This window comes from Stenella coeruleoalba (genome assembly GCF_951394435.1).
Source record: "Stenella coeruleoalba genome assembly, chromosome: 6".
Classification (NCBI taxonomy): domain Eukaryota; kingdom Metazoa; phylum Chordata; class Mammalia; order Artiodactyla; family Delphinidae; genus Stenella; species Stenella coeruleoalba.
The window spans coordinates 39,150,408-39,177,968 of record NC_137151.1 but is presented as its reverse complement, the minus strand read 5'-3'; the positions used below and the strand labels follow the sequence as shown (position 1 = coordinate 39,177,968).

Sequence of the window (27,561 nt, the reverse complement as noted above, 5' to 3'; positions counted from 1 at the left end):
TTCAGCTATGCACTCTTTTCTATTGTTAATATAAATAACTAGGATCATACCTTCTATTATCACACATTTTTCTAGTATCTACATGTAAGCACTTCCCACAACAAAAGATATTCAGAAAAGCTAGATTATGGATTTGAAAAGGAAGAAAATAAAAGGAAGACAAAAGAAGGATGGTTCTTCATAAGTCAGTGTACCCAAAGGAGCTGCTTTGTTTTTTCTTTTTTTTTCAGAAAAATTTCTTTGCCCACCCACAAGACCGCACAGATGCAGAAATAACAGAATATGCCTGCAGCCTGAGCAAATGTGCAATGGGGTTGATGACTGTGGGGACAACTCAGATGAAGATCCCTGTGGTGGTAAATCTTTTTAATGTGAAATAATTGATTCAGTGACAGCTACAGATAATATAATGATGTTAGGGCTTAAAAATTTAAAAAAATATATTTTCAATATTCTTCATACAGGGTATGAAGATAATCCACTAACATTTGATTTGCATAGTAGAGCTGTGCAACTTTATCCGCTCCCTCCAGGTCTGTAAATCTCCATTGGTTATAGGTACTTTATTCTAGAAAGTACTGCATGAGAGAAACAATATAGTGGTTTAAAATATTCTGTTAAACAACTTCTTGGGGGAAAAGTGTTTATATAGATTGTATGTATGCGTACACAGTCCCTTTTTCACAATTCAGAAATTAAAACTCAAAAAACCAAAAGCTTTACTAAAATATGCAGCAAAACCATTTGGTGACAGACCCTGACTTGAACTGGTCTGAGGTAGTTTATATTACTTTTTTAAAAAAAATCTCACTTAGGGTGAATATTCAAAATTTTTCCTGTGGAAATATAGTGTTATTTATTATAGGGTAAATACAGTGTTATTTTTCTAAGAATCAAAAATTTCAGAATGTTTTTTTCATTTAGCCCCAAGAGCTTCAAATAAAGGATTATGGATCTATGTTTTTCATAGTGTTTAGCAAAATCTTGAACCTGTTATAGACTCAGTAAATTTGTTTTGATTCTGTGAAGTGCTGATCATTTTTTAAATAACTCTATAGGTAAGCTTACATATAAAGCAAGACCTTGTAAAAAAGATGAGTTTGCTTGCAGTAATAAAAAATGTATCCCTATGGACCTCCAGTGCGATCAGCTTGATGACTGTGGAGATGGTTCAGATGAACAAGCCTGCAGAATAAGTGAGTTTGTTTCCTGTTAAAATGCAGCAACACACAAGTTCAATTTCTGCTTCAACATGACTAAAATTTTCTTTACTGTGGTTAGAAAAGATTGCTCTTCCAAATGTGCTTAAGTAATACTTGTCTTTAGGCCTTTGCCAAAGTAACCTTAGAATATCATTTTAATTAATTTAAAGTATGAGGTAGGAAAGGTTGATTTTACAATGAGTATATTTGTTAAAGCTGAAACTTTATCCAAATACAGACCTTGATATCAGCAAAGAAATCTATATTCCTTAATATTTTATTTATAAAATATAAATTTAATAGTTTCTGAATTTTACAGTGATATTCATTTGAATGATGGTAAAGGTCTTAATAATTTGTTTAACGTTTTAAAATCTTAATCCATTGCTGAGTCATTCTCAAAGACGACATCATTATTTTATTCAGTTAGAGTGCTATGATACTTAAGTTATGAGACCTTGATTGTGAATAATTTTGTGTTTAATGTTTGATATCTGATTTTTCCATATTGGGAAAACTAATTAAACTTATGACCTTAAATTCATATTGCTTGTAAAACTCACAAAATAGTTCCAATTCTTGAGTCTTTTATTTTGTTCTCATTTATACATAAGTTGTTCCTCACTGGATGTTGAAGCAGTATCCACCAGGATATGGCCATGTATATCTCAATCGTGGTGTATATAATTCCACTGGTGTATTTTAATTAATTACAAAATAGTCAAGAATCAGTGGGAATTAACATTATATTTCTGATAATTAAGGTTTTCATATTTCTCATGTAATTAGATTTAAGTAAAATAGAGCTAATTCAATGTTACCCCTATAATAATGTGCCTCTCTTTTATTTGCACTCTAAAATATTTTCCTGAATTGGAGATAAAGCAATGAAGTTGCAATTACCATGCTGGAAACTACAAATAACACATAGTCTGTCCTAACTTGTATTGCAGTCCATGTCCATTGGAGCATATTACAAACTCAGATGCTACTCCCTGTATGTGTTTAGGAACTGATAATTTAACCTCTTGCTTGAGTAACATGGTAGTACCCTTGACTGAGTTCCTGAATACTAAGTTTAAGTTAGCAAGAGATGCCTACATCTCTAGGTAGCTTCTAGGGAATGTTTTGGTTCTTAGAGAAGAATGTGACTCTTGTACATTGTATCATGGTAAAGATAGACTGTCATTAGAGCCATTGATTCTCGAATTCCTTTTGGAAAGTAGTATAGCTCAATCACAGCTGTAAATATCAGCTGTTGGCAGCTTGGTCTAAACTATCCCTAATGTAATTGATTTTGGTTTTTATCTGCTTCTATACCTTTATAAGAAATGAGGGCTTATATGGGGAGAAGACCATAACCTTATAAATTCAAAAAGAGTTATCTATGGAATAATAAATGTAATTTTTAATTAAGAAAAATAGTAAACTCCCACTCAGGAATTAGAATTATATCAGTTTTGATCATATTTTTAAATCCTAGCTTCCGCTGAATATACCTGTGAAGATAATGTGAATCCATGTGGAGATGATGCATATTGTAATCAAATAAAAACATCTGTTTTCTGTCGCTGTAAGCCTGGATTTCAGAGAAACATGAAAAACAGACAGTGTGAAGGTATAGTACATTTCCTCAACAGCTTGCTCTTAAATCTTTAGGTTAGAAAAGACTCCCAAAGCTGCTAAATTGTGAGATGACAAGGGACTGATTTTCATCAGAATGGTGCATATCTACGGGATACCGTTTTACTTATGAGAGTAAAAGTCCCTGGGGTCAAGAGACTGTTTGCACTGCTAAGCTAACTGTTGCTGAGGCTTACAAAGCCTTTCATATAGTAGATTCAGACCTGCAGGAATTTCTATTGTATTGTTAAAATTGTGTTTTGAAATGCAAATAACGAAATTGCTGGTTCAGAAACTGTTGAAGAATTAGAGGCCTTCGCGAAAGAAAATGTTTATGATCCCACACTTCTCTTGAGTTGTGGCATTTGCAATACTGCGATAGGTAATTCACTTTTAGAGAATTGTGGGCTTTTGTCCTAACACCACGTCTTAAACAGTGCTTTATATTATCAAGAGTGTCTCCTAAAATTCAAAGACAGGATTTAAATAAATCTCTGTCAGCTTCCTTGTGATCATTTAAAAACTGAGCATGTAAGGGAGCCAGAATCTCATAGTAAGTTATATGTAAATATAATTTACACCAGGTCTTTAACTACAGAGCCATGAAATAAAGGCCTATATGCACTTTCTGCCAGTTTCTCCATTAATATTGATATTATTGTGGTTAGAGCCAAACCTAAATTATCCAAGTCTGGCTTATCCAGGGCAAATTCAACTCGTAAAATGCTTTCACCTACAAGCTCTCTTCTTGATTGTCTCCTTGTGTTATTCTTGGGTAAATAAAAGCGATTTTTACTTTGTGTCAATCAAAATGGAATTATTGAAATTAATTATACTCATCCAAAGGGGAAATAATTGTAATCACATCATATATATGAACATTTTGAGTTATATACTTGTTTAGATCATTCATGCCATTTTATTTCTTCATTAACGTGGAACACTGAAAACTGACAACTTAAGTTTCTCTATTTTAATAAAAAAGCGAATTATTTCTCGACTAGATTATTTCTTCTTTCGAGAAATACTTTGTTGATAGCTGAGAGCTGATACCATGTATTTTATTTATCCCTGCTATAGCATTTGTCAACAAGTAAATTCAGTTTTGTCTCTTTAGCCTACACTTCAATTAAACGCAGAATTGCACTCGTGAGAGTACGTAAGTTCACTCTGGGCAAAGTATCATAGTAGAAACAATAGAATCAAGAAGCCTGAGTTTAAGCCTTGGCACTGTCACTTACAAATGTTACTGGGAAAGTCCTCATCTCTACCACTGAGGCTTTGGAACACTTTTGAGTGCTAACAAGAGAAAATTACCATTACTGTGCTTATCCTTAAATTCCTCTAATTCAAGAGGAGGATTAATCTCACAGATTTATTATGTAATTAGGGCAACTATAAGTGATAAAGGGGGCAGAGGAATTTATGCTGATTGAAAGCAGAAGTAGAGGAGGTAGATAATTCACCAGAATCACCTGACCTCAATCCTGGCCCTGCTTAAAACTTTAAAATTTGAGGCATGTGCTAAGCCATAGAATATTGCCTAAGATTTATTTATTACTTATGATTTATATATATTTATTTTTATGTAGGCATTCAAGATTTTGTTGTTGTTTGTTCACTTGGCCCTTCTTGTTACATAGCCACTTTGTATACATGAAGCCAGAAGTGTGTTAGAGGTGTATCCACATCTTCATTCTTTGCCAGGAATTGTGCAAAATGTTGACAATAAAAAAATGAATAAATACTAATTTATGATCCCAAGGAACTGACAGTCAAGTAGGGGATATGAATATGTGACCACATACATGAAATACCATATGAACTATATTTCATATGTGTGGCATAAGATAGAAATTCCAAGAGAGCAAAAAGTGGAGAATCTAGGAGATAGATAACCATTACTGTATATTGGTGAAGACCAAGGAAGTCTTCACTTCAGGTGAATCTTGAGAGATGAGTAGAAATTTTCTATGTAAAAAGCAAGGGCATTACAGGACACAGGAATATCATATGATATGTGCAAAGGTATGGCGGCAGGTAATCAGAAAACTCAACCTTTATTTGAGTGAATGAAAATACTAGGGAAGTTTGAAATGGATATTTCAACGTGTTAAGTGGATTAACAAGCAATGCACAAACAATTGATGAGCCATTATAGTGAAACTTGTGAAAAAATTGTTATGGCTGGAAAATATTACATAGCAAGTCACAGACTTAACAGTTTGAAAAGAAAATGAAAGAAATAGGAATAATAAGTTGAAGGACACAAAATACATGTCTTTTTTGAAAAGTGGAAAGAATGACAGTACTAATTGGGGTTATGATGGTGCTATTTTGAGCTCTTCTTTTCTAGACCTTAATGAATGTTTGGTGTTTGGCACGTGTTCCCACCAATGTGTAAACATGGAAGGATCCTATAAATGTGTGTGCGACCAGAATTTTCAAGAAAGAAATAACACCTGCATAGCAAAAGGTAAGGATATATAACCATTACTTTAAATGTTATTATAATTTGCTGTAAACATTTTATGGGAAAAAAGTGTTTCATATTGCATTTTTGCAATGGCTTAATGCCTGAAAATATAAAATAAATCTCTTTTTAATACTGGTTAAATTGTCCAATTTATTTATTATCATTCTTAATATAATCTGGGAAGGTTTATAAACATGGCTGTCAAATACCTGGCTACTATTAAAATCACTTTTGTGTTTGAAACAATTTATCAGGAGGTAAAATTTTAAAGTCAATGTGATAGAAGTATCTTTCTTTATGGCCTGCTCTCAGTGTACTTGAGGAAACATTATACCACTAGGATAAAAATAACGAGTTAAATTAAATGTTAGCATTATAAGGAGAATGGAATTTTGAGTAAGAATTTAAAGGTTTTAAAATAAAATTATGTCTTCAAATTCAGACCTCCTCTACTTATGAATATCATTTTTAAAAAATTAAATTACAGATATATATTTGGGGCTTCTTAGATATGGCTTTTAATGCTTTTATGTTTTTACTAAATAATATTGTAATTTAAATATTGTTAGCTACAGGGCATGATTAACAATGTTAATAAGACAGTTATTACAAGAGGAAAACAACATGATATAGTGAATCAAGCAAGAATGGGCTATGGAATTAGACAGACTTGTATTTGAATCCCAGCATTGCACCTGATTGTGTGGCCTCGGGGAAGTTAAACTCTCTGAGCCTCAGTTCCTCATCTGTAAAATGGGAGGCCTAATCCTTACTTTCCATGGTTGTTGTAAGAGGAGATAAATTGTCAAAGACTTAATACATCTCCTATCACATAGTAACCATTTACTAAGTGAGAGCTATTGAGCCTATAGAGCTGAACTACAACTCGTGTATTATTATTTTTTTAATTTGCAGATATTATATATGCAATTCAGTCTTTCTTTACGGTTTCATTAATATTTTAGTTACTATTTTCAGGATTCTCTTTAGGGTTTTACTTGTCTCAGTATGCAGATTACATCAGTATTGTATTGTAGGTGTCAAAATTTCAGGCTACATGGTTCCAGTTAGCAAGATTCTAGAAAATATTGAGATTATGGCATGTTAATATAGTAAACACTGATATTTTTATAAAATAAAAATAAAAGAACATTTGACATATATGAATATTGGAAGAAGAAGACTCTTCATCTTGTAATTTTTATTTCTTAGCCTAAGGTAATGATCACTCAGGTGCATAAACTAAATGCTCAGGAATGTCTGAGGTTTAGTGAGTATATAACATGGTATTTGAATATTCAGATCCAAAGCATTAAAACATAAGGTATTGTGACTTACCAAATAGAAATCCCTTTTCATAAAAAGGATATCTACTACAAATACCTAATTTCTAGCCATAAGGTAAGCTTTGACCTAAGAAAACCTCCATTAATAACTCTTAGAAATGTTTAGTTAAGTGTGTTTTAGAAATGTCATGAAGACTAAAAGATGGTATAAAGCCGGTTTATTTTTATTGAGCAAGAAACTGTGTTAAGAATAACAATTCAAGTTAATTTAAAAGTACATTCGTTGCTTTTACATTAGTTGAATTTTATTTTATTTTTGTATTTTATTATAATAATCTCCAGGCTCTGAAGATCAAGTTCTCTACATTGCTAATGACACTGATATCCTGGGTTTTATATATCCATTCAACTACAGTGGCGATCATCAACAAATTTCTCATTTTGAACATAATTCAAGGATAACAGGGATGGATGTATATTATCAGAGAGATATGATTATTTGGAGTACTCAGTTTAATCCAGGCGGAATTTTCTACAAAAGGATACATGGCAGAGAAAAAAGGCAAGCAAACAGTGGCTTGATTGTAAGTAAATAAAATTGAATATTTGAAGGCTCACACCTCCCCCCACTTCCCTGTTTTTTTAATCTGTCAATCACAGTATCTGATTATAAGAGGTAATTAATATATTCAGTGATTCCTCCCAGTATTCTCCCTGTATAGAAATAGAACATTTCCCTACTCCTTTATTCTCATAGCTGGGTACAATTCATTTTAATTGCATGATATTATGTGTTTCTTTTAATACATTTTCTGTAGTTACATAAGAATGGTAATTAATAATACCTAAAATTTCTAGAACTTTCTGTATTTTATAGTATTTAATAATATATTATGAACATGAGGGTTTTTTTCATCATGAGATCGTATTGGGAACCATCACTTTGTTTTTACATTAGAAAATAAACTCAAAAATATACAGGGTAAATTGTTTCATTTTTAACAGTATGAGAAATATAGTTCTCTTCTAGGGTAAGAGATCAATTCGATAGTGTAATCATTTCTTCTGACTCCTAATAACTATATTTCAGGGAACATCCAAAATAGAGCAATATTGTTTACTGGTGTATGACGGACACATTGATTATCATGGTTATTCCTTTTGAGAAAAATAAACTAGAACATTTGTTTAGACTTGTGGTTGTAGGTTATCCTTTTTGTTTTAGGGCATGTCAATTTATTATGTATTTTATATTTTGAAGCAAATTGACAGAGAAATAACAGATAAAGACTTATTTTGGGGGGGGCTGGCCCATTCCCATACAACCAAAGAGTCAAATACTATCACAGTAGGATTAACTTACTTTAATCCTACTAAATAATTAAAGCTTTGTATTTGAAACAAATCAGAGACACCTATCTGGAAGTCTTCACTACCTTTTTCAGAGGTATCGACCGTAAATATTTGAACTCCGTGAATATCATTTGATGGAAATCTGGAACACTATTTTTTATCAGTAGTAGGTGTCAATAAGCTGGTTTTAAAAGAAGCTATATTATTAGCTTTTAAATTCAGTTTAGATTAAATTAACTGTGAGTAAAAATCCATATATATCAGAGTTGTTTCTTTAACTCCTCCTTCCCCAAACCCAGTGTTATACAAAGCTTTAGTTCTATTAAGGGTAGTTCTAGGACAGAGCCAAGAACTTCAGTGGATCACTCTGCCCTCCTTCACTCACGTATCATCTCCTTCCAATCAGACCAAAAGACTGACTCAGTCTTGACTAACTTTAGCTTTCTTTATCTTTAAACAGAAGTTTGCTTTGCAAAAACATTGTTCCTATGGTACAGTTTCATGTATTAACGAAGTGATAAAGAGTATATATTGTGAAATTACACTGACTGGGTTTTAATCTTGTTCCTGTTGCTTACTAGCTTCTTAGCTTCTCTGTACTCTCCATTTCATGAGGTTTTAGTGAGGAATACACGTGTGCACACACACACACTGTATTTATATTAGCATTAATAGTTCTTGGCACATAAGTACTGTATAGATTAACAGAATGATATGATAATGATGGTGATGATGTTGATATGATGACTGGCAAAATTTTCTTCCCTATAATGCATATTCTCACATTAAAAATTAATTGCAAATTACTCTTGCCTGAATTTGATAGTTGCTAAAATATATCTTTATTTTTCATATAATTTTCAGTGAAAATGATTTGATAATTTTTTAGCTTTGTCCTTGGGGAGATGGATAAATACAATCAGTAGCCTCTAGCAAACTGTTTATTGTAGGCCACGAGCCAAACTTGTTTAATAGCTAAATATTTATTCTTATGTACTCAAATATATAAATGGATCAATATATATTTTACATATTTTAATTTTTAATTTTATTAATGTGATATAGAGTCTTTCGTCATCAATGCAAAATTATTGATTAGCCTTTTTCTAATAGGATTTGAAACATCATTAGTCTTTTAATGGTAGTAATAAGATGTATTGTGTAATCTAGACTTTCTATTTGTTTTTCACTCTCTTCTTAGACCTACCGATGACTAACGGTATTCAATAGGAAGAAAAGTGGGTAACAGTAGGGTACATTTTCTAGAAGCCCATCATAGCTAACTAAATGTCATGATTATAAGGTTGGAACCTCTGAGCCATGAATTTTAGCACCATGTTCTAAACCATTAAGCATTCCATAGAAATTCCAACCAGTGCATTATATATATGTATAAAAATACCTAAGGCTACACTGATAAGGGCAATTATTTAACTTTGCTTCCTAAACCTTTTTGTAATCCTGATATCTCAATATTATAAATATGGAATAAATCCATTCTCACCACCTTAAGTTAATGAGCAATGTGCATTCTAGAATGATTAAATGACTTATCTATGGCCATGCAGCTATAATGTGACACAATTTAGACTTTAACTTGAGATACTTGCTACATCTCTGAGCCTCAACATACTCATCTGAATGCTAACTACTTTATTGAAGTAGAAAATTTCTAAAGTCCCTTCCAGATAGTAAATATATATGATTTCCCCAAAAATTGTGACATAGTTTATGTCTATTCAGTTATTACCTGGACAATTTGTATTTATTTCTTTGAAATCCATCTTGTATATAAAGAATTGATTTTCTACCCTCATGAATTTCCCTGCAATGTATTATATTTGCTCCTTTAACAGTCACCAGATAGTCATCCATTAGTTTAATGAACATGCACTCTATTTCATCTTCTGAGTTTTGGCACAATTATTAAATGATACTGACCTGAGAATTCCCCACTCCTCAGAAAACAAAACTTAAGATTTTTCCCTACACTGAATATGGTGCATTGATTTCTATCTCTGAATCAATAGGTAAAAGAAAGAAAAATATACAAATCGAACTATGGATACTTTAGTTATAACCCTATTATCAGTGAAGCAAATGGAAGGAGTTATCCATGTGATAGCAGGATATCTTGGAAGCATATTCACAGATACTGAAAACACTGGAATATTTTCATTTCAGCAAAGAGCAGAAAATATGTTATATCAGAAATCAGAATATTGCTCAGACAGCTAAATATTAACTGAAGTCCATTCTAAAGGAAGATAGTTTTTAACATGATATTTTTTTAGAAATAAGGAAGGGAATTCTCTTCTGTAATCTGTGAAAATGGTTGGAATAGTAATTAGGATTGCAAATTTAAATTTCAAATGCAGACTAAGTTATTTATAGGTAGAATTACTTATGATTTTCTAACCCCCTGAGCTATACAAAATGGATAGATTTTTCCTTTAAGAAAATTAATTTAAAACTTAAAAGACTGGCATAATTCAATTGATATGTAAAGCATAATGAGAATTTGAATTTTAGTAGTTACAACAGAATATGATAGTGTTATACAACAATTGTACATACTTTCTGGCCATTTATCATTTCTAGTGTGAAATGCTAGATGCATGATGGCAAGCACTATAAAGTAGGTCAATGCTTAGAAAAATGAAAATGACTTTAAATATACAGATTAGATTTTTACAGTTAAATAGCTGAATATTCCTGAGCAAAACAAATCGTTCCTCTGATCTACCTGGTTTTAAGAAGTGAATATGAGATACCATTTTTGGCATATTCTCCATTATGCAAAAGAGAATGTTCAGTATAAATTTACTTATAATTTTATTCATTAATAATCATAACTTTTTCTCAAAAAATTTGATTAGACCATTTTTCCTGAAAAGCTTTAACAAAATATTCAACTGTTTTCTTTAATAGGTTTCAATTTTGAATTGGAGTCCTAGCTATAAACCTCATACCCAACATATGGGTCTGTGTGTACATCTCATACACACGTATACACACACACACACACACACACACACACACACATAACATAAATTTATAGGTATGTCTATGAACCCATGTGTGTGTGTGTGTGTGTGTGTTTGTGTACACATTTTAGCAAAAACTTCAAAGTCTTGTTTTAGGATGTTTGGGTAGTGGTAAAAATTGATAGTTTATTTTCAAAAATTTTTTTCTTCATTATTATAAATTTATGACAACCATTAAACTCTAAATTGAAACTGTCTATACTTCCTTAGCAAGAATACTTTTAAAACCATCTGAGTTTATTCAAACCAGTCAACAGCTAAAATCATTTATTACAATTACTTTGGAAGAGATCTAAAACTATCAGATATTACACTATTACCATTTTGTGGCTTGACTGTTGTTGACTGCATAAGACAGTCACTCAGTAATACATACTGATTAGAGTTAATGGTTCTGAAACAGCTGTGATCAATATTCAAAATTTACTGAACATAAATCTTATAAGACCATATAAAACATATGATTATATAATTAATAATACTGATTAAGTTATTGATCAAATTGTATAGCATTTTAAGGTGTACGAGTCAAGTTTTATTCAATCATACCCATAGCTTTATTTAAAGAGTTCTGTTTGTTTGGTTTGGTGTTGGGTTCTTAGGATACAATAAAGATAATAGAATCTTGTCCTCATGAAGCTTATATTCTGTGGAACAAAGACAAAGTAAAGTAAACTAATAAATAAATAAATACAAAAAAATGTCCGGTTTTGAAAAGTGTATTGAGGGGAATAAAAACTGGACTTAGAGAGAAAAACTTAAACGTTGTAGGTTTTGAGTAAGATGATCAATAAAGGCACATTTGAAGAAAGGAGATTTTGAGCTAAGACCTAAGAGATGAGAAGGAAGTAATGCCATCTTATTTATATCTAAGACAACTATTTCACTTTTTATGTGGAGAATGGATCTGGTGGGAGAAAAGACTGGAACAGAAGGAGACCACATAGGAGGACTATGCTCCCAATTAGAAATGGTGGTATGTTGCACTATTGTAGTCTCAGTGAAATGGAGGGTAGTGAGTAGAATTTTAAGGAAAAATGTTTGCAAATAAAATGAATGTGAAAAATGAGGACAGGTAGGACTGCAGACTGACACCTGAGTTTCCAGATTCTATAATTTGATGGATACTGAAAATGGTAAACTGTGGGTTCAGTTTTAGTCATGTTAAGTCAGATACCTGTAAGAGATCCAAGCGAGATGTCAGTTAGTCAGTGATGTATTCAAGGCTTTATCTTAAATCTCTGGACTGGAGATTTACATTAAAGAATAGAAAAATAGAGGAGACATCTAAAACCATGAAGCCAGGTTAGATTACCAGGGGAAGTAAAGAGGGGACTGGAACGAAGCTCTGAGGCTAGATTAAAACGATGACAAAGAGTGCCCAGTGCATTAGGAGAAAACTAGAATGTAGAGTCACAAAAACTAAGAGAAAAAAAGTGTTTTGAAAAAGAATTTGGAGTTATATTTCTAGAGTACTGCTGAAAGATCAAGTAAAGGAAGATAAAGAAGTGTTCAATAAATTTGGAGACAGAAATTCATTAAAAGTCCTTGACAAATGCTTAGAGTCATGGAGTAAGCAGACATCAGAGAGCACTTAGTGGTTCTACAATCAGTGGTTCTCCACTGGGGATGATCTTTCACCCCAGGGGACATTTGGTAATGTCTGAAGATATTTTTGATTGTCACAACTGGGGAGTGCTGCTGGTATCAAGTGAGTAGAGGCCAGGGGAAATGCTTAACACCCTACAATACATAAATTAGTTTCTCACAAGGAGTTATCCTTACCAAAATGTCAGTAGTGTCAGAGTTGAGAAAGCTTTCTCTTCATAGTAGCAGTATCAGTCTTTCCAGTTAAACTTTAAGTCGATTTTTTGTTTGTTACTTCACTTGATGTAATAATAACCCTGTAATACAAAATAGTTCTAAGATGAATCATCAGTATAGTTTTTCTTTTATTGTTCTCTCTTTTTTTCCTCACCTCTCAGTCTCTTTTGCTAGATCCTTTTCTCCTTCCCTCTTAACATTGGAATGCCCCAGGCTCAGACCTTGATCCTCTTCTTTCTATCTTTCCTCACTTCCTTGTAGAGTTCATATTGTTTCATGGTTTAACATATAACCACATGCTAACAATTGCCTAATTGATATCAGGCTCTGTCCAACTGCTTGCTTTGGTTTTCCTCTTGGATGTTTAAAAAATAAAATCCCCAGTGGAGCATGCCTAAAAATAAACTATTCATATGATCCACAAAATCTGCTTCCCCAATCTCATTCAATGGCAACTCCATTTTCCAGGCGCTCAGAGTAAAAATCTTAGAGTCATTTTTGGCCCCTCTGCTTTTCTCATAACTACAAAATCAGGCAATACTATTGAGTCTACTTTCAAGGTATGCCCAGGAGCTGAATACCTTACGTCAGCTTGACTGCAAGGACCTAGTTTTGAACCACCATTGTCTTTCTTCTGAATTAGTGCAATACCCTCCTAATTGGTCTCCTTGCTATCATTATTACTCACAAAACAGTAGCCAGACTGCTCCATATAAAACATAAATCAGATTATATCACATCTCAAATCAAAAATATCCAGTGGTTTCCCACTGAAAAGACTGAAATTCTCATAATATCTTACAAGGGTTTAAAAGATCTGGTCTCCTGTTACTTCTCTGACTTTATCTTCTACTACTTTCCCCCTTACTCACTCTTCTCCAGAGAAGCTTTGCTATTTCTGAAACCCATCAGTACCTCCTAATGTAAGGCCATTCCTGAAATGTTCTCTTGGCCTAAAATGTTCTTCAGCCAGATATCCTACATGACTCAATTCCTGAACTCCTTCAAGTCTTTGTTCAAATGTCATCTTCTGAATACATAACTTTTTGATGATTGCAATCTACTGCCCCATTCCCATCCTGGGATCTTCAATGCCTTGCTCTTTTTCATTTCCATAATACTTATCTTTTTTCACTACCATATATTTTATTCATTTATTATGTTTATTATCTATTGTCTACCTCACCTTGCTATAAATAAATTCCCGGATGGCAGGTTTTTTGTTTTTGTTTTTGTTTTTTCCCCTACTGTTTGGCCACTACTGTAATCCTAGCATCTAGAACAGACCTTGTCATAAAGTAGGTCATATTTTTTAAACTAGAAGCAATAAATTAATTGAAAATCTTGAAGAGACATGGCAATAGCTTGTCAGTCTTGAAAGTTATCCTTTACAAGTTATTCTTCTCAGCCTTGGTATTCATCCAAGTTTAAATATTTTTATCTCCAGATATATCCCATTTTTTCCACTTTTGTCTCACAAAAGCCTAGATTAAACTTTCACATTCTCCCCTCTGGAGTCCATTGAGTAAGCCTCCTCTGAATTTCCTGTATCTCCTTGGTCCCCATCCCCAAGCCATTCTTCACACCATAGCCAAAATAATCTTAGAACATTAAACTCATCATCATATCTCCCTACTTAAAACATTCAAATGGATTTCCATTGAAAAATCATTGTTTTACAAGTCTCTCCATGATGTTTAGACTCATCTCCTACCACGCCCCTCCCATCTTCTTTCACACCCATGAATATTCACATATACACCCACATTTTTTTCTAGCCATAAATAGATCATGCTTCATTTACAAGAATGCAACTTCACAATTATAATATGCATTATTTTCTCTGCCTCCCTTAATTACCCTAATGAATCAAAGTTCCTTTATTAAGAAGACATCACTTTTATTATTATTGTGATCATTAAGATTGGTCTTGGTCTGGTTTAGGTATTAGAGATCTCAGCCTACATAATGTGCTTTCAGGTCTTCCAAAAGGCCTAACTGAACTAACTGTTAATGTTTGAAAGCACAGACTCACAAAAAGACTGACTACCATCTGGAGAATGTCAATTGTATGCCCAGGAAGTAGCCTACAAGGTGACCTCATTATTATTTCACATTCTGTTTAGACTTAGAAAATGGATTACTATGGGCATCATCAGAAAATCTACAAACAACAAATGCTGGAGAGGGTGTGGAGAAAAGGGAACCCTCTTGCACTGTTGGTGGGAATGTAAATTGATACAGCCACTATGGAGAACAGTATGGAGGTTCATTAAAAAAGTAAAAATAGAACTACCATATGACCCAGCAATCCCACTACTGGGCATATGCCCAGAGAAAACCATAATTCAAACAGACACATGCACCCTAGTGTTCATTGCAGCACTATTTACAATAGCCAGGTCATGGAAGCAACCTAAATGCCCATCGACAGATGAATGGATAAAGAAGATGTGGTACATATATACAATGGAATATTACTCAGCCATAAAAAGGAATGAAATTGGGTCATTTGTAGAGACTTGGGTGGATCTAGAGACTGTCACACAGAGTGAAGTAAATCAGAAAGAGAAAAACAAATATCGTATATTAATGCATATATGTGGAATCTAGAAAAATAGTACAGATGAACCAGTTTGCAAGGCAGAGATAGAAACACAGATGTAGACAACAAACATATGGACTCCAATGAGGGGTGGTGGTGGTGGGATGAATTGGGAGATTTTGATTGACATATATACACTAATTGTATAAAATAGATAACTAATAAGAGCCTGCTGTATAAAAAATAAAATAAAATTCAAAAAAAAAGAAAATGGATTGCTAGTGTATCTAGGGTATAATGAAACAGCAGAAAACTAATGTTAATGAAGCAGGAAAGAAAATGATATATAAAATTCAGTATTATGTATATGTACACATACACTTACATATTAATAATTTGAATGAACTTGATGGAGAGACATTGAACTATAAGGGCCCAATTTATGTGTACATATTCATATATATATATACATACACATTTACATATCTGCTACATAAGTATTCCAGTTTATCTACAAGACGCTTACCTAATGACTCTGGAGACACACTCTCAACATTTGTTTCTCTGACTTTTCTTTTCCCATGTGTTTATTGCTGTTTTAACCCCCTTTCTTATAGATACATGATTTATTCATTAAAGTCTAATTCTTTTGTCTCTTTAAAGCATGGGTTGCAAACCAGCTATATAGGTAAGTTAAATGAGTGAAACAGGTTGGACAGAACATTAGGCGTCCAGGTGAGAGAGGCAAACTGAAGATGTATCTCATTAAAACAGAAGCAGCTGATTGACTCTGCTACTCTGGAATGTTGGCCTGCTTTTGATATACTATCTTATTTATCCTTAATTTTAAGAAAAAAAAGTTTAATTTGTTAAAGTGATATCTTCTTAATTTTAAAGTTAGAATCTACTTAATAGGTTTTTTTTTAACTTTAACTTAAATTTAGTCCTCAGTGTACCATTTTGCAATCTCTGCTTTCAGATAGTTCTGCCTTACATCTCAGCTGTTGTGCTTGTTTAAACTGTAAACATCAGAAGGCACCTTGCTTTCTTAATTCCAGGTCTTTCACATAGGGAGATGATGTCAAAATTGCCCTCATAAGTATCAACAAATTTTTCACTTACTAATGCATGAAAATTCATATTTAGCATTAGATGCATTCTTAAGATTTGTAAAGAATGGATAATGTTTTAAACTGTTATATAATTTCGTGTTTAGAAGCTAAAGACTTTAACAGATCATCTAATCCAAATCCTATATTTTTATGCGCCACATAATTTATAGAGAAACTAGGACTGGCTCTTAAACCAAGTTTCTGATTTCAAATGTTGTGTGCTTTCCAGTCTTCCATGATATCTTTTGTTTAGCTGGTAGTGTGAATGAAGGTTTTGAGAGTGAGTTTTGCTTTTTATGGAGGGTGGGTGGTAAATCATAACAAATAAGTTTAAAGAACACTGAGCGTGTTAAAAAACGATAAAATCACATACAATATTGACCCTGTAACCCAAAGACAAATCTGGGTCTTTTCAGGATGTTGTCTATTGAATGTGGACTCCCCCCACCACACAAGCACAAGTTCTTTACAGTGTCTTCACATCTTTGTTTTACTAGCATTGCATCAGGAGATAATTAACTTCAGCAAAATGAACTGAATTTTCTTTTCTTAGATATACACAAAGATGAAAAATCATGAACAAATGAAATATGTGACCACTTCAATCTATCCTTGTGTTAACTATATTTTCTTAAATTATATTGCTAACTATAGGAATTTTGTTTTACAAAAGATAGCATTTCCATGGCTTGAATGTTTTCATTCTCCTTTCATAGATTTTCCTCTTTCCTTGATTTAAAACAAATGCCTTCAGTATTTATATATAAAGACATATCTTTAGTTTACTGAAGCTGGAATTGTGCCAGATACATTACAATCCACAGCTGTAAAGGACTGGTAGTTTAAAGCAGTAACCTCTGATTTTGTTACAATCAAGCTGCCATTTTTTCTGTAAGATTTTAAGCATTTCGTTCATTCAACTAATATATCTCTATGAAGAAGAATGCCTCAGGACTCAAAACTTCGGCTGTGTATTTAGAGAGCTTATTAGGAAAGAAATCATCTGTCTGGAGGAAGCGGTCAAAATTTGTCTCCTACTTTGTGCAAAAATATGAGCAATGCCTTTTGTTGTCTGGGTAACCACATGCCTCTGCAGTCTCTTAAACATGACATATCTCATTAGTGACTCTAGTTCTTTGGCCTGTGTGTCTAGAGTGCTAGCCCAAGGGGCAAATGAGAGTTTCATGTTTTCTTCTTATTTCCAACCTAATGTGTTTGGTTGTTTTGTTTTCAGTCTCTTTAGAGACAAATGGCTTAACTATCTGTTTCTGTTTTTCATGTCAGTCTCCACTCCATGCCAAGAACCTCAGTTTACTTTTTCTGTGTTTTCCCACTTTTTGTATGTACCTGATTGATTTTGAATTTCTCCATAAGACCCAACAGGAATTTGCCTGCCACTCTCCAACCAACACTCATTCAATATGAGAATCCCTTTTAGATGGCTAATGCTATTCACAATCCTGGTCAAGTAGTGAGCAATAGAAAGGGATTATTTATTTCCTATAGAACTCACTATAGAGGTGATTTCCTAATTTCGCCACAGTTTCCTTAATAATAAGACCATCCTATTGCTGTCTCTTGTTGTTGTTTTCTTCTGTTCAATTCTTCTCTTTTCAGTGTTGAGAATAATTGAGCATTCAGTATGTTATGAGTCACTGAGGATGAACACCTAGTAACCTCTTCACCCTGCTGCCATTATTCTCTGAGAATCATCTTGTCACTGATGATTCATGACTTTAGGTTGAATTTATTGGGCATGACCATCCTTTATCCCATATTCTACATATTTTAATTGATACCAGAATGACATTAGGGATTCCTTGATCAAGGAACCAGAGAATAACTGTATAGATTTAAATGACTCTATAACTCTTCTGCATCTCTTATGCTCAGCATTGAAAAGTAACATTTTTCCCTTTCCTTAAGCCATATTCTTCACTCTAGGAATGTGACCTAAGTTTGATATATCCTTCTGGAATTCACCATTAATAGAATTTTCACTAGCCAGCTTACCTGAAAAAGTATCACAAAATCAAACTTCTGAATGTTCTGTGATCATTAGGAATCTGAGGTTTTAATTGTCAGCAGTCCAGGTATAGAAATATAGAATGGAAAGATAATCAGCCCAGTTTTGAGCATGAGCGAAATAAAATAAAAATCTTAAATTCAAAAAAGTGAAGCTTTGCATAAAACATGTCCTATTTTAGCAAGAATACCGATAGGATAGAAAATTAAGTATGTATATTAACATCTGATAAAGCCAAAATAGGTATTTTTCTATGTTCATGCTAGACAACTGATATAATATTTCTGCATGCTAAAAGATTGCTCTAGTGGTGTTAAAAAATGATAATATGCTCCAGCAGGCTTTACACAGTTTTTAATGGTTATATTTTCCCATTGTCTCTCATCTGTATAAATTTATGACTTACACTGACAAGCCCATACCACTTGATATATTTACTTTTTTTTTCATTGCTAAAATCATTTTTTTTCTACATCTTTATTGGAGTATAATTGCTTTACAATGGTTTGTTAGTTTCTGCTTTATAACAAAGTGAATAAGTTATACATATACATATGTTCCCATATCTCTTCTCTCTTGCGTCTCCCTCCCTCCCACCCTCCCTATCCCACCCTTCTAGGTGGTCACAAAGCACCGAGCTGATCTCCCTGTGCTATGCGGCTGCTTCCCACGATCTATCTGTTTTACATTTGGTAGTGTATATATGTCCATGCCACTCTCTCGCTTTGTCACAGCTTACCCTTCCCCCTCCCCATATCCTCAAGTCCATTCTCTAGTAGGTCTGTGTCTTTATTACTGTCTTACCACTAGGTTCACGTCATTTTTTTTTTCTTAACTTCCATATATATGTGTTAGCATACGGTATTTGTCTTTCTCTTTCTGACTTACTTCACTCTGTATGACAGACTCTAGGTCCATCCACTTCATTACAAGTAGCTCAATTTCGTTTCTCTTTATGGCTGAGTAATATTCCACTGTATATATGTGCCACATCTTCTTTATCCATTCATCCGATGATGGACACTTAGGTTGTTTCCATCTTTGGGCTATTGTAAATAGAGTTGCAATGAACATTTCGGTACGTGACTCTTTTTGAATTATGGTTTTCTCAGGGTATATGCCCAGTAGTGGGATTGCTGGGTCATATGGTAGTTCTATTTGTAGTTTTTTAAGGAACCTCCATACTATTCTCCATAGTGGCTGTACCAATTTATTTTCCCACCAGCAGTGCAAGAGTGTTCCCTTTTCTCCACACCCTCTCCAGCATTTATTGTTCCTAGATTTTTTGATGATGGACATTCTGACTGGTGTGAGATGATATCTCATTGTAGTTTTCATTTGCATTTCTCTAATGATTAATGACGTTGAGCATTCTTTCATCTGTTTGTTGGCAGTCTGCATATCTTCTTTGGAGAAATGTCTATTTAGGTCTTCTGCCCATTTTTGGATTGGGTTGTTTGTTTTTTTGTTATTGAGCTGCATGAGTTGCTTGTAAATTTTGGAGATTAATCCTTTGTCAGTTGCTTCATTTGCAAATATTTTCTCCCATTCTGAGGGTTGTCGTTTGGTCTTCTTTATGGTTTCCTTTGCTCTGCAAAAGCTTTGAAGTTTCATTAGGTCCCATTTGTTTATTTTTGTTTTTATTTCCATTTCTCTAGGAGGTGGGTCAAAAAGGATCTTGCTGTGATTTATGTCATAGAGTGTTCTACCTATGTTTTCCTCTAAGAGTTTGATAGTTTCTGGCCTTACATTTAGGTCTTTAATCCATTTTGAGCTTATTTTTGTGTATGGTGTTAGGGAGTGATCTAATCTCATACTTTTACATGTACCTGTCCAGTTTTCCCAGCACCACTTATTGAAGAGGCTGTCCTTTCTCCACTGTACACTCCTGCCTCTTTTATCAAAGATAAGGTGATTATATGTGCGTGGGTTTATCTCTGGGCTTTCTATCCTGTTCCATTGTTCTTTCTGTTTTTCTGCCAGTACCATACTGACTTGATTACTGTAGCTTTGTAGTATACTCTGAAGTCCAGAAGCCTGATTCCTCCAGCTCCATTTTTCGTTCTCAAGATTGCTTTGGCTATTCGGGGTCTTTTGTGTTTCCATACAAATTGTGAAATTTTTTGTTCTAGTTCTGTGAAAAATGCCAGTGGTAGTTTGATAGGGATTGCATTGAATCTGTAGATTGCTTTGGGTAGTAGAGTCATTTTCACAATGTTGATTCTTCCAATCCAAGAACATGGTATATCTCTCCATCTATTTGTATCATCTTTAATTTCCTTCATCAGTGTCTTATAATTTTCTGCATACAGGTCTTTTGTCTCCTTAGGTAGGTTTATTCCGAGATATTTTATTCTTTGTGTTGCAATGGTAAATGGGAGTGTTTTCTTGATTTCACTTTCAGATTTTCATCATTAGTGTATAGAAATGCTAGAGATTTCTGTGCATTAATTTTGTATCCTGCTACTTTACCAAATTCATTGATTAGCTCTAATAGTTTTCTGGTAGCATCTTTAGGATTCTCTATGTATAGTATCATGTCATCTGCAAACAGTGACAGCTTTACTTCTTCTTTTCCGATATGGATTCCTTTTATTTCCTTTTCTTCTCTATTTGCTGTGGCTAAAACTTCCAAAACTATGTTGAATAAGAGTGGTGAGAGTGGGCAACCTTGTCTTGTTCCTGACCTTAGTGGAAATGGTTTCAGTTTTTCACCATTGAGGATGATGTTGGCTATGGGTTTGTCATATATGGCCTTTATTATATTGAATAAAGTTCCCTGTATGCCTACTTTCTGCAGGGTTTTTATCATAAAGGGGTGTTGAATTTTGTAGAAAGCTTTCTCTGCATCTATTGAGATGATCATATGGTTTTTCTCCTTCAATTTGTTAACATGGTGTATCACGTTGATTGATTTGCATATATTGAAGAATCCTTGCATTCCTGGAATAAGCCTCACTTCATCATCCTGTATGATCGTTTTAATGTGCTGTTGGATTCTGTTTGCTAGTATTTTGTTGAGGATTTTTGCATCTATGTTCATCAGTGATATTGGCCTGTAGTTTTCTTTCTTTGTGACATCCTTGTCTGGTTTTGGTATCAAGGTGATGGTGGCCTCGTAGAATGAATTTGGGAGTGTTCCTTCCTCTGCTATATTTTGGAAGAGTTTGAGAAGGATAGGTGTTAGCTCTTCTCTAAATGTTTGATAGAATTCGCCTGTGAAGTCATCTGGTCCTGGGCTTTTGTTTGTTGGAAGATTTTAATCACAGTTTCAATTTCAGTGCTTGTGACTGGTCTGTTCATATTTTCTATTTCTTCCTGATACAGTCTTGGCACGTTGTGCATTTCTAAGAATTTGTCCATTTCTTCCAGGTTGTCCATTTTATTGGCATAGAGTTGCTTGTAGTAATCTCTCATGATCTTTTGTATTTCTGCAGTGTCAGTTGTTACTTCTCCTTTTTCATTTCTAATTCTATTGATTTGAGTCTTCTCCCTTTTTTTCTTGATGAGTCTGGCTAATGGTTTATCAATTTTGTTTATCTTCTCAAAGAACCAGCTTTTAGTTTTATTGATCTTTGCTATTGTTTCCTTCATTTCTTTTTCATTTATTTCTGATCTGATTTTTATGATTTATTTCCTTCTGCTAACTTTGGGGTATTTTTGTTCTTCTTTCTCTGACTGCTTTAGGTGCAAGTTTAGGTTGTTTATTCGAGATGTTTCCTGTTTCTAGGTGGGATTGTATTGCTATAAACTTCCCTCTTAGAACTGCTTTAGCTGCATCCCAAATGGGTCATCATGTCTCCATTGTCATTTGTTTCTAGGTATTTTTTGATTTCCTCTTTGATTGCTTGAGAGATCACTTCATTATTAAGTAGTGTATTGTTTAGCCTCCATGTGTTTGTATTTTTTACACATCTTTTCCTGTAATTGATATCTAGTCTCATAGTGTTGTGGTCGGAAAAGATACTTGATACAATTTCAATTTTCTTAAATTTACCAAGGCTTGATTTGTGACCCAAGATATGATCTATCCTGGAGAATGTTCCATGAGCACTTGAGAAAAATGTGTATTCTGTTGTTTTTGGATGGAATGTCCTATAAATATCAATTAAGTCCATCTTGTTTAATGTATCATTTAAATCATGTGTTTCCTTATTTATTTTCATTTTGGATGATCTGTCCATTGGTGAAAGTGGGGTGTTAAAGTCCGCTACTATGATTGTGTTACTGTCAATTTCCCCTTTTATGGCTGTCAGTATTTGCCTTATATATTGAGGTGCTCCTATGTTGGGTGCATAAATATTTACAATTGTTATTTCTTCTTCTATCGAGCCCTTGATCATTATGTAATGTCCTTCTTTGTCTCTTGTAATAGTCTTTATTTTAAAGTCCATTTTTTTGTGATATGAGAATTGCTACTCCAGCTTTCTTTTGGTTTCCATTTGCATGGACTATCTTTTTCCGTCCCCTCACTTTCAGTCTGTATGTGTCCCTAGGTCTGAAGTGGGTCTCTTGCAGACAGCATATATATGGGTCTTGTTTTTGTATCCATTCAGCCAATCTGTGTCTTTTGGTGGGAGCATTTAGTCCATTTACATTTAAGGTAATTATCGATATGTATATTCCTATTCCCATTTTCTTCATTATTTTGGGTTCGTTATTGTAGGTCTTTTCCTTCTCTTGTGTTTCTTGCCTAGAGAAGTTCCTCTAGCATTTGTTGTAAAGCTGGTTTGGTGGTGCTGAACTCTCTCAGCTTTTGCTTGTCTGCAAAGGTTTTGATTTCTCCATCAAATCTGAATGAGATCCTTGCTGGGTAGAGTAATCTTGGTTGCAGGTTTTTCTCCTTCATCACTTTAAATATGTCCTACCAGTCCCTTCTGGCTTGCAGAGTTTCTGCTGAAAGATCAGCTTTTAACTTTATGGGGATTCCCTTTTGTGTTATTTGTTGTTTTTCCCTTGCTGCTTTTAATATGTTTTCTTTGTATTTAATTTTTGACAGTTTGATTAATATGTGTCTTGGCATATTTCTCCTTGGATTTATCCTCAATGGGAGTCTCTGTGCTTCCTGGACTTGATTAACTATTTCCTTTCCCATATTAGGGAAGTTTTCAACTATAATCTCTTCGAATATTTTCTCAGTCCATTTCTTTTTCTCTTCCTCTGGAACCCCTATAATTTGAATGTTGTGTTTAATGTTGTCCCAGAGGTCTCTGAGACTGTCCTCATTTCTTTTCATTCTTTTTTCTTTATTCTGCTCTGCAGTAGTTATTTCCACTATTTTATCTTCCAGGTCACTTATCCGTTCTTCTGCCTCAGTTATTCTGCTATTGATCCCATCTAGAGTATTTTTAATTTCATTTATTGTGTTGTTCATCGTTGCTTGTTTCATCTTTAGTTCTTCTAGGTCCTTGTTAAATGTTTCTTGCATTTTGTCTATTCTATTTCCAGATTTTGGATCATCTTTACTATCATTATTCTGAATTCTCTTTCAGGTAGACTGCCTATTTCCTCTTCATTTGTTAGGTCCGGTGGGTTTTTATCTTGCTCCTTCGCCTGCTGTGTGTTTTTCTGTCTTCTCATTTTGCTTATCTTACTGTGGGGTCTCTTTTTTGCAGGCTGCAGGTTCGTAGTTCCCGTTGTTTTTGGTGTCTGTCCCCAGTGGCTAAAGTTGGTTCAGTGGGTTGTGTAGGCTTCCTGGTGGAGGGGACTAGTGCCTGTGTTCTGGTGGAAGAGACTGGACCTTGTCTTTCTGGTGGGCAGTTCCACGTCTGTTGGTGTGTTTTGGGTTGTCTGTGGACTTATTATGTTTTTAGGCAGCCTCTCTGCTAATGGGTGGGGATGTGTTCTTGTCTTGCTAGTTGTTTGGCATAGGGTGTCCAGCACTATATCTTGCTGGTCATTGAGTGAAGCTGGGTGCTGGTGTTGAGATGGAGATCTCTGGGAGATTTTCACCATTTGATATTATGTGGAGCTGGGAGGTCTCTTGTGGACCAGTGTCCTGAAGTTGGCTCTCCCACCTCAGAGGCATAGCAGTGACTCCTGACTGCAGCACCAAGAGTCTTTCATCCACACGGCTCAGAATACAAGGGAGAAAAAGTAGAAAGAAAGAAAAATAAGAAGAAAAAAAAGAAAGAAAGAAAGAAAGGAAGGAAGGAAGGAAGAAAGGAAGGAGGGAGGGAGGAGGGAGGGAAGGAAAGAAAGATAGAAGATAAAATACAATAAAGTAAGATAAAAAATAAAGTTATTAAAATATAAAATAATTATTAAGAAAACTTTTTTTAAAGAAAAAAAAAAACGGATAGAACCCTAGGACAAATGGTGGAAGCAAAGCTATACAGACAAAATCTCACCGAGAGGCATACACACTCACAAAAAGAGGTAAAGGGGAAAGAATCATAAATCTTGCTCTCAAAGTCCACCTCCTCAATTTGTGATGATCCGTTGTCTATTCATGTATTCCACAGATGCAGGGTACATCAAGTTGATTGTGGAGCTTTAATCCGCTGCTTCTGAGGCTGCTGGGAGAGATTTCCCTTTCTCTTCTTTGTTCTCACAGCTCCCAGGGCTCAGCTTTGGATTTGGCCCCGCCTCTGCGTGGAGGTCGCTGGAGGGCGTCTGTTCTTCACTCAGACAGGACGGGGTTAAAGGAGCGGCTGCTTCGTGGACTCTGGCTTACTCAGGCCGAGGGGAGGGAGGGGTACGGAGTGCGGGGCGAGCCTGCGGTGGCAGAGGCCTGCGTGATGTTGCACCAGCCTGAGGTGCGTTCTCCAGGGGAAGTTGTCCCTGGATCCCGGGACCCTGGCAGTGGCGGGCTGCACAGGCTCCCCGGAAGGGGTGTGTGGATAGTGACCTGTGCTTGCACAGAGATTTCTTGGTGGCGGCAGCAGCAGCCTTAGTGTCTCATGCCCGTCTCTGAGGTCCGCGCTTTTAGCCGCGGCTTGCGCCAGTCTCTGGAGCTCCTTTAAGCAGCGCTCTTAATCCCCTCTCCTCGCGTAACAGGAAACAAAGAGGGAAGAAAAAGTCTCTTGCCTCTTCGGCAGGTGCAGACTTTTTCCGGACTCCCTCCCGGCTAGCCGTGGTGCATTACCCCCTTCAGGCTGTGTTTACGCAGCCAACCCCAGTCCTCTCCCTGCACTCCGACCTCTCCCTGAAGCCCGAGCCTCAGCTCCCAGCCCTGCCCGTCCCGGCGGGTGAGCAGACAAGCCTCTCGGGCTGGTGAGTACCGGTCAGCACCGATCCTCTGTGCGGGAATCTCCCCGCTTTGCCCTCCGCACCCCGGTGGCACCCTCCTTGTCTCCGAAGCTTCCCCCCTCTGCCTCCCGCAGTCTCTGCCCGCAAAGGGGCTCCTAGTGTGTGGAAACATTTCCTCCCTCACGGCTCCCTCCCACTGGTGCAGGTCACGTCCCTTTCCTTTTGTCCTTGTTTATTCTTTTTTCTTTTGCCCTACCCAGGTACGCGGGGACTTTCTTGCCTTTTGGGAGGTCTGAGGTCTTCTGCCAGCGTTCAGTAGGCGTTCTGTAGGAGTTATTCCACGTGTAGATGTATTTCTTGTGTATCTGTGAGGAGGAAGGTGATCTCTGCGTCTTACTCTTCCGCCATCTTCCCCTTGTCCGATATATTTACTTTTAAGTGCTGCCAAATCAGAAAAAAAAAAAAGAATTACAATTAATTTACATAATATTGGAACACTTGAAAATGATTTTGTGTTTTGGCTAGGACAAATCTTTATAGTCTACCCATTTATGAATATTATTTATATGGCATGTTTAGACCATGTTGTATTGTAGAGTGCTTTTATTTAACTTCAGTTAGCTATGAGATATCACTGGGTAGATGGAGAGTATTTATTAGAGTTGAGAAGTAGATTACTGTAAAATTTCATAATTTTAGTTTTTAAACCAATAAGTGAAAAGATTGATAATAAAGGTCATTAGAAATTTCTGTGAGTTCTGTGTTTAGTTCAAGCCGTATTTTTCCTTCTTTGAGATCTCAGTAATCACACGGCAGACAGTGACTTTTAATTCCTGTTTCTTGGCATCTCACGTTCTTTTTGAGAAGTTCGGTTTGTTTTCTTTTAATCCAAGCCCACTCTTTAATAAAATGTGTTCACTGGTAAATCACAGAAGAAACAGTCATGTGTTAAAAACCCATATTTCCACTGGTTACCAGGTCCTAACAATGCTCTTACACATTGACTACATGTCTAGTTATAATGACCTTCAAATAATTGTTTCTATTCTTCATAATAATACCCCTGAGAATTTCTTCTCACTTTTGTTTATGCACAATAAACCTGACCACGTCAAATTAATTACTACACTAGTTCCTGCTCAAAGTGATCAAGTTAATTGAAGGGCACAGCATACGTTATTTTCCTTGCTGTCTATTCCCAATGAACCCTCTTACCTTTGTCTCACAATATTTCAGTAATATACTATTGCACAGAAAATCCAAGCTAGCAGATTTAATATAAATGACAGAGATTGTAACTTTCCTCAAAAGACATTTAAATATAGTATCTCTCTAAATGTGTCTATTTGTATTAATTTTCTGTTTCAATTTTAAATCAAATTATATATGGTAAGGATGTAGAGCAACTGGAACTTTCTTAAATTCCTGAAAAGAGTGAATATTGGTACAGACTCTTTGAAAAAAAAATTCTAGCCCTATCTATTTAAGCAATCATAAGTATATCTTAAGACTCAACCATTCTATTTCTTATTAAATACTCAACAGAAATGAGAGTTTGTGTCCACCAAAAGACACGTAAGGGAATTTTCATAATTTTATTTGTAATGGCCTAAAATTGTAAACAAGCAAAATATATATTACCAGTAAAATGGTAAACAAATTGATATATATTCATGAATAATATTTCATATTCTGAAATATTATCCAGAAATAAAAAGTAATTAATAACTGACATGCACACCAATATGGGTGTATTTCACAAACATGATGTTGAGTCAAAGAAGTCAGGAATAGAAGAGTATGATTCTGTTTATGTGGATTTGTTTAAGCTAATCTGTGATTTAGATGTTAGGATTATGCTTATTCTAAGAGAAAT

General features: G+C 34.8%; 1 protein-coding gene across 9 annotated transcripts in view; it reads left to right on the top strand.

Annotated features, from left to right (window-relative positions):
• Positions 1–27,561, top strand: part of LRP1B (LDL receptor related protein 1B) — a 1,831,517-nt gene that overhangs the window by 1,691,443 nt on the left and 112,513 nt on the right. For all 9 annotated transcript variants that reach the window (XR_013828854.1, XM_079925113.1, XM_079925117.1 and 6 more), the window contains 5 exons: positions 231–356; positions 1,059–1,196; positions 2,686–2,820; positions 5,182–5,301; positions 6,930–7,171. Coding sequence is in view for 8 of the 9 variants with exons in the window: in XM_079925113.1 (XP_079781239.1) it covers positions 231–356; positions 1,059–1,196; positions 2,686–2,820; positions 5,182–5,301; positions 6,930–7,171 (761 nt within the window). In the remaining variant the exon portion in view is untranslated. The remainder of the gene's footprint in view (positions 1–230; positions 357–1,058; positions 1,197–2,685; positions 2,821–5,181; positions 5,302–6,929; positions 7,172–27,561) is intronic.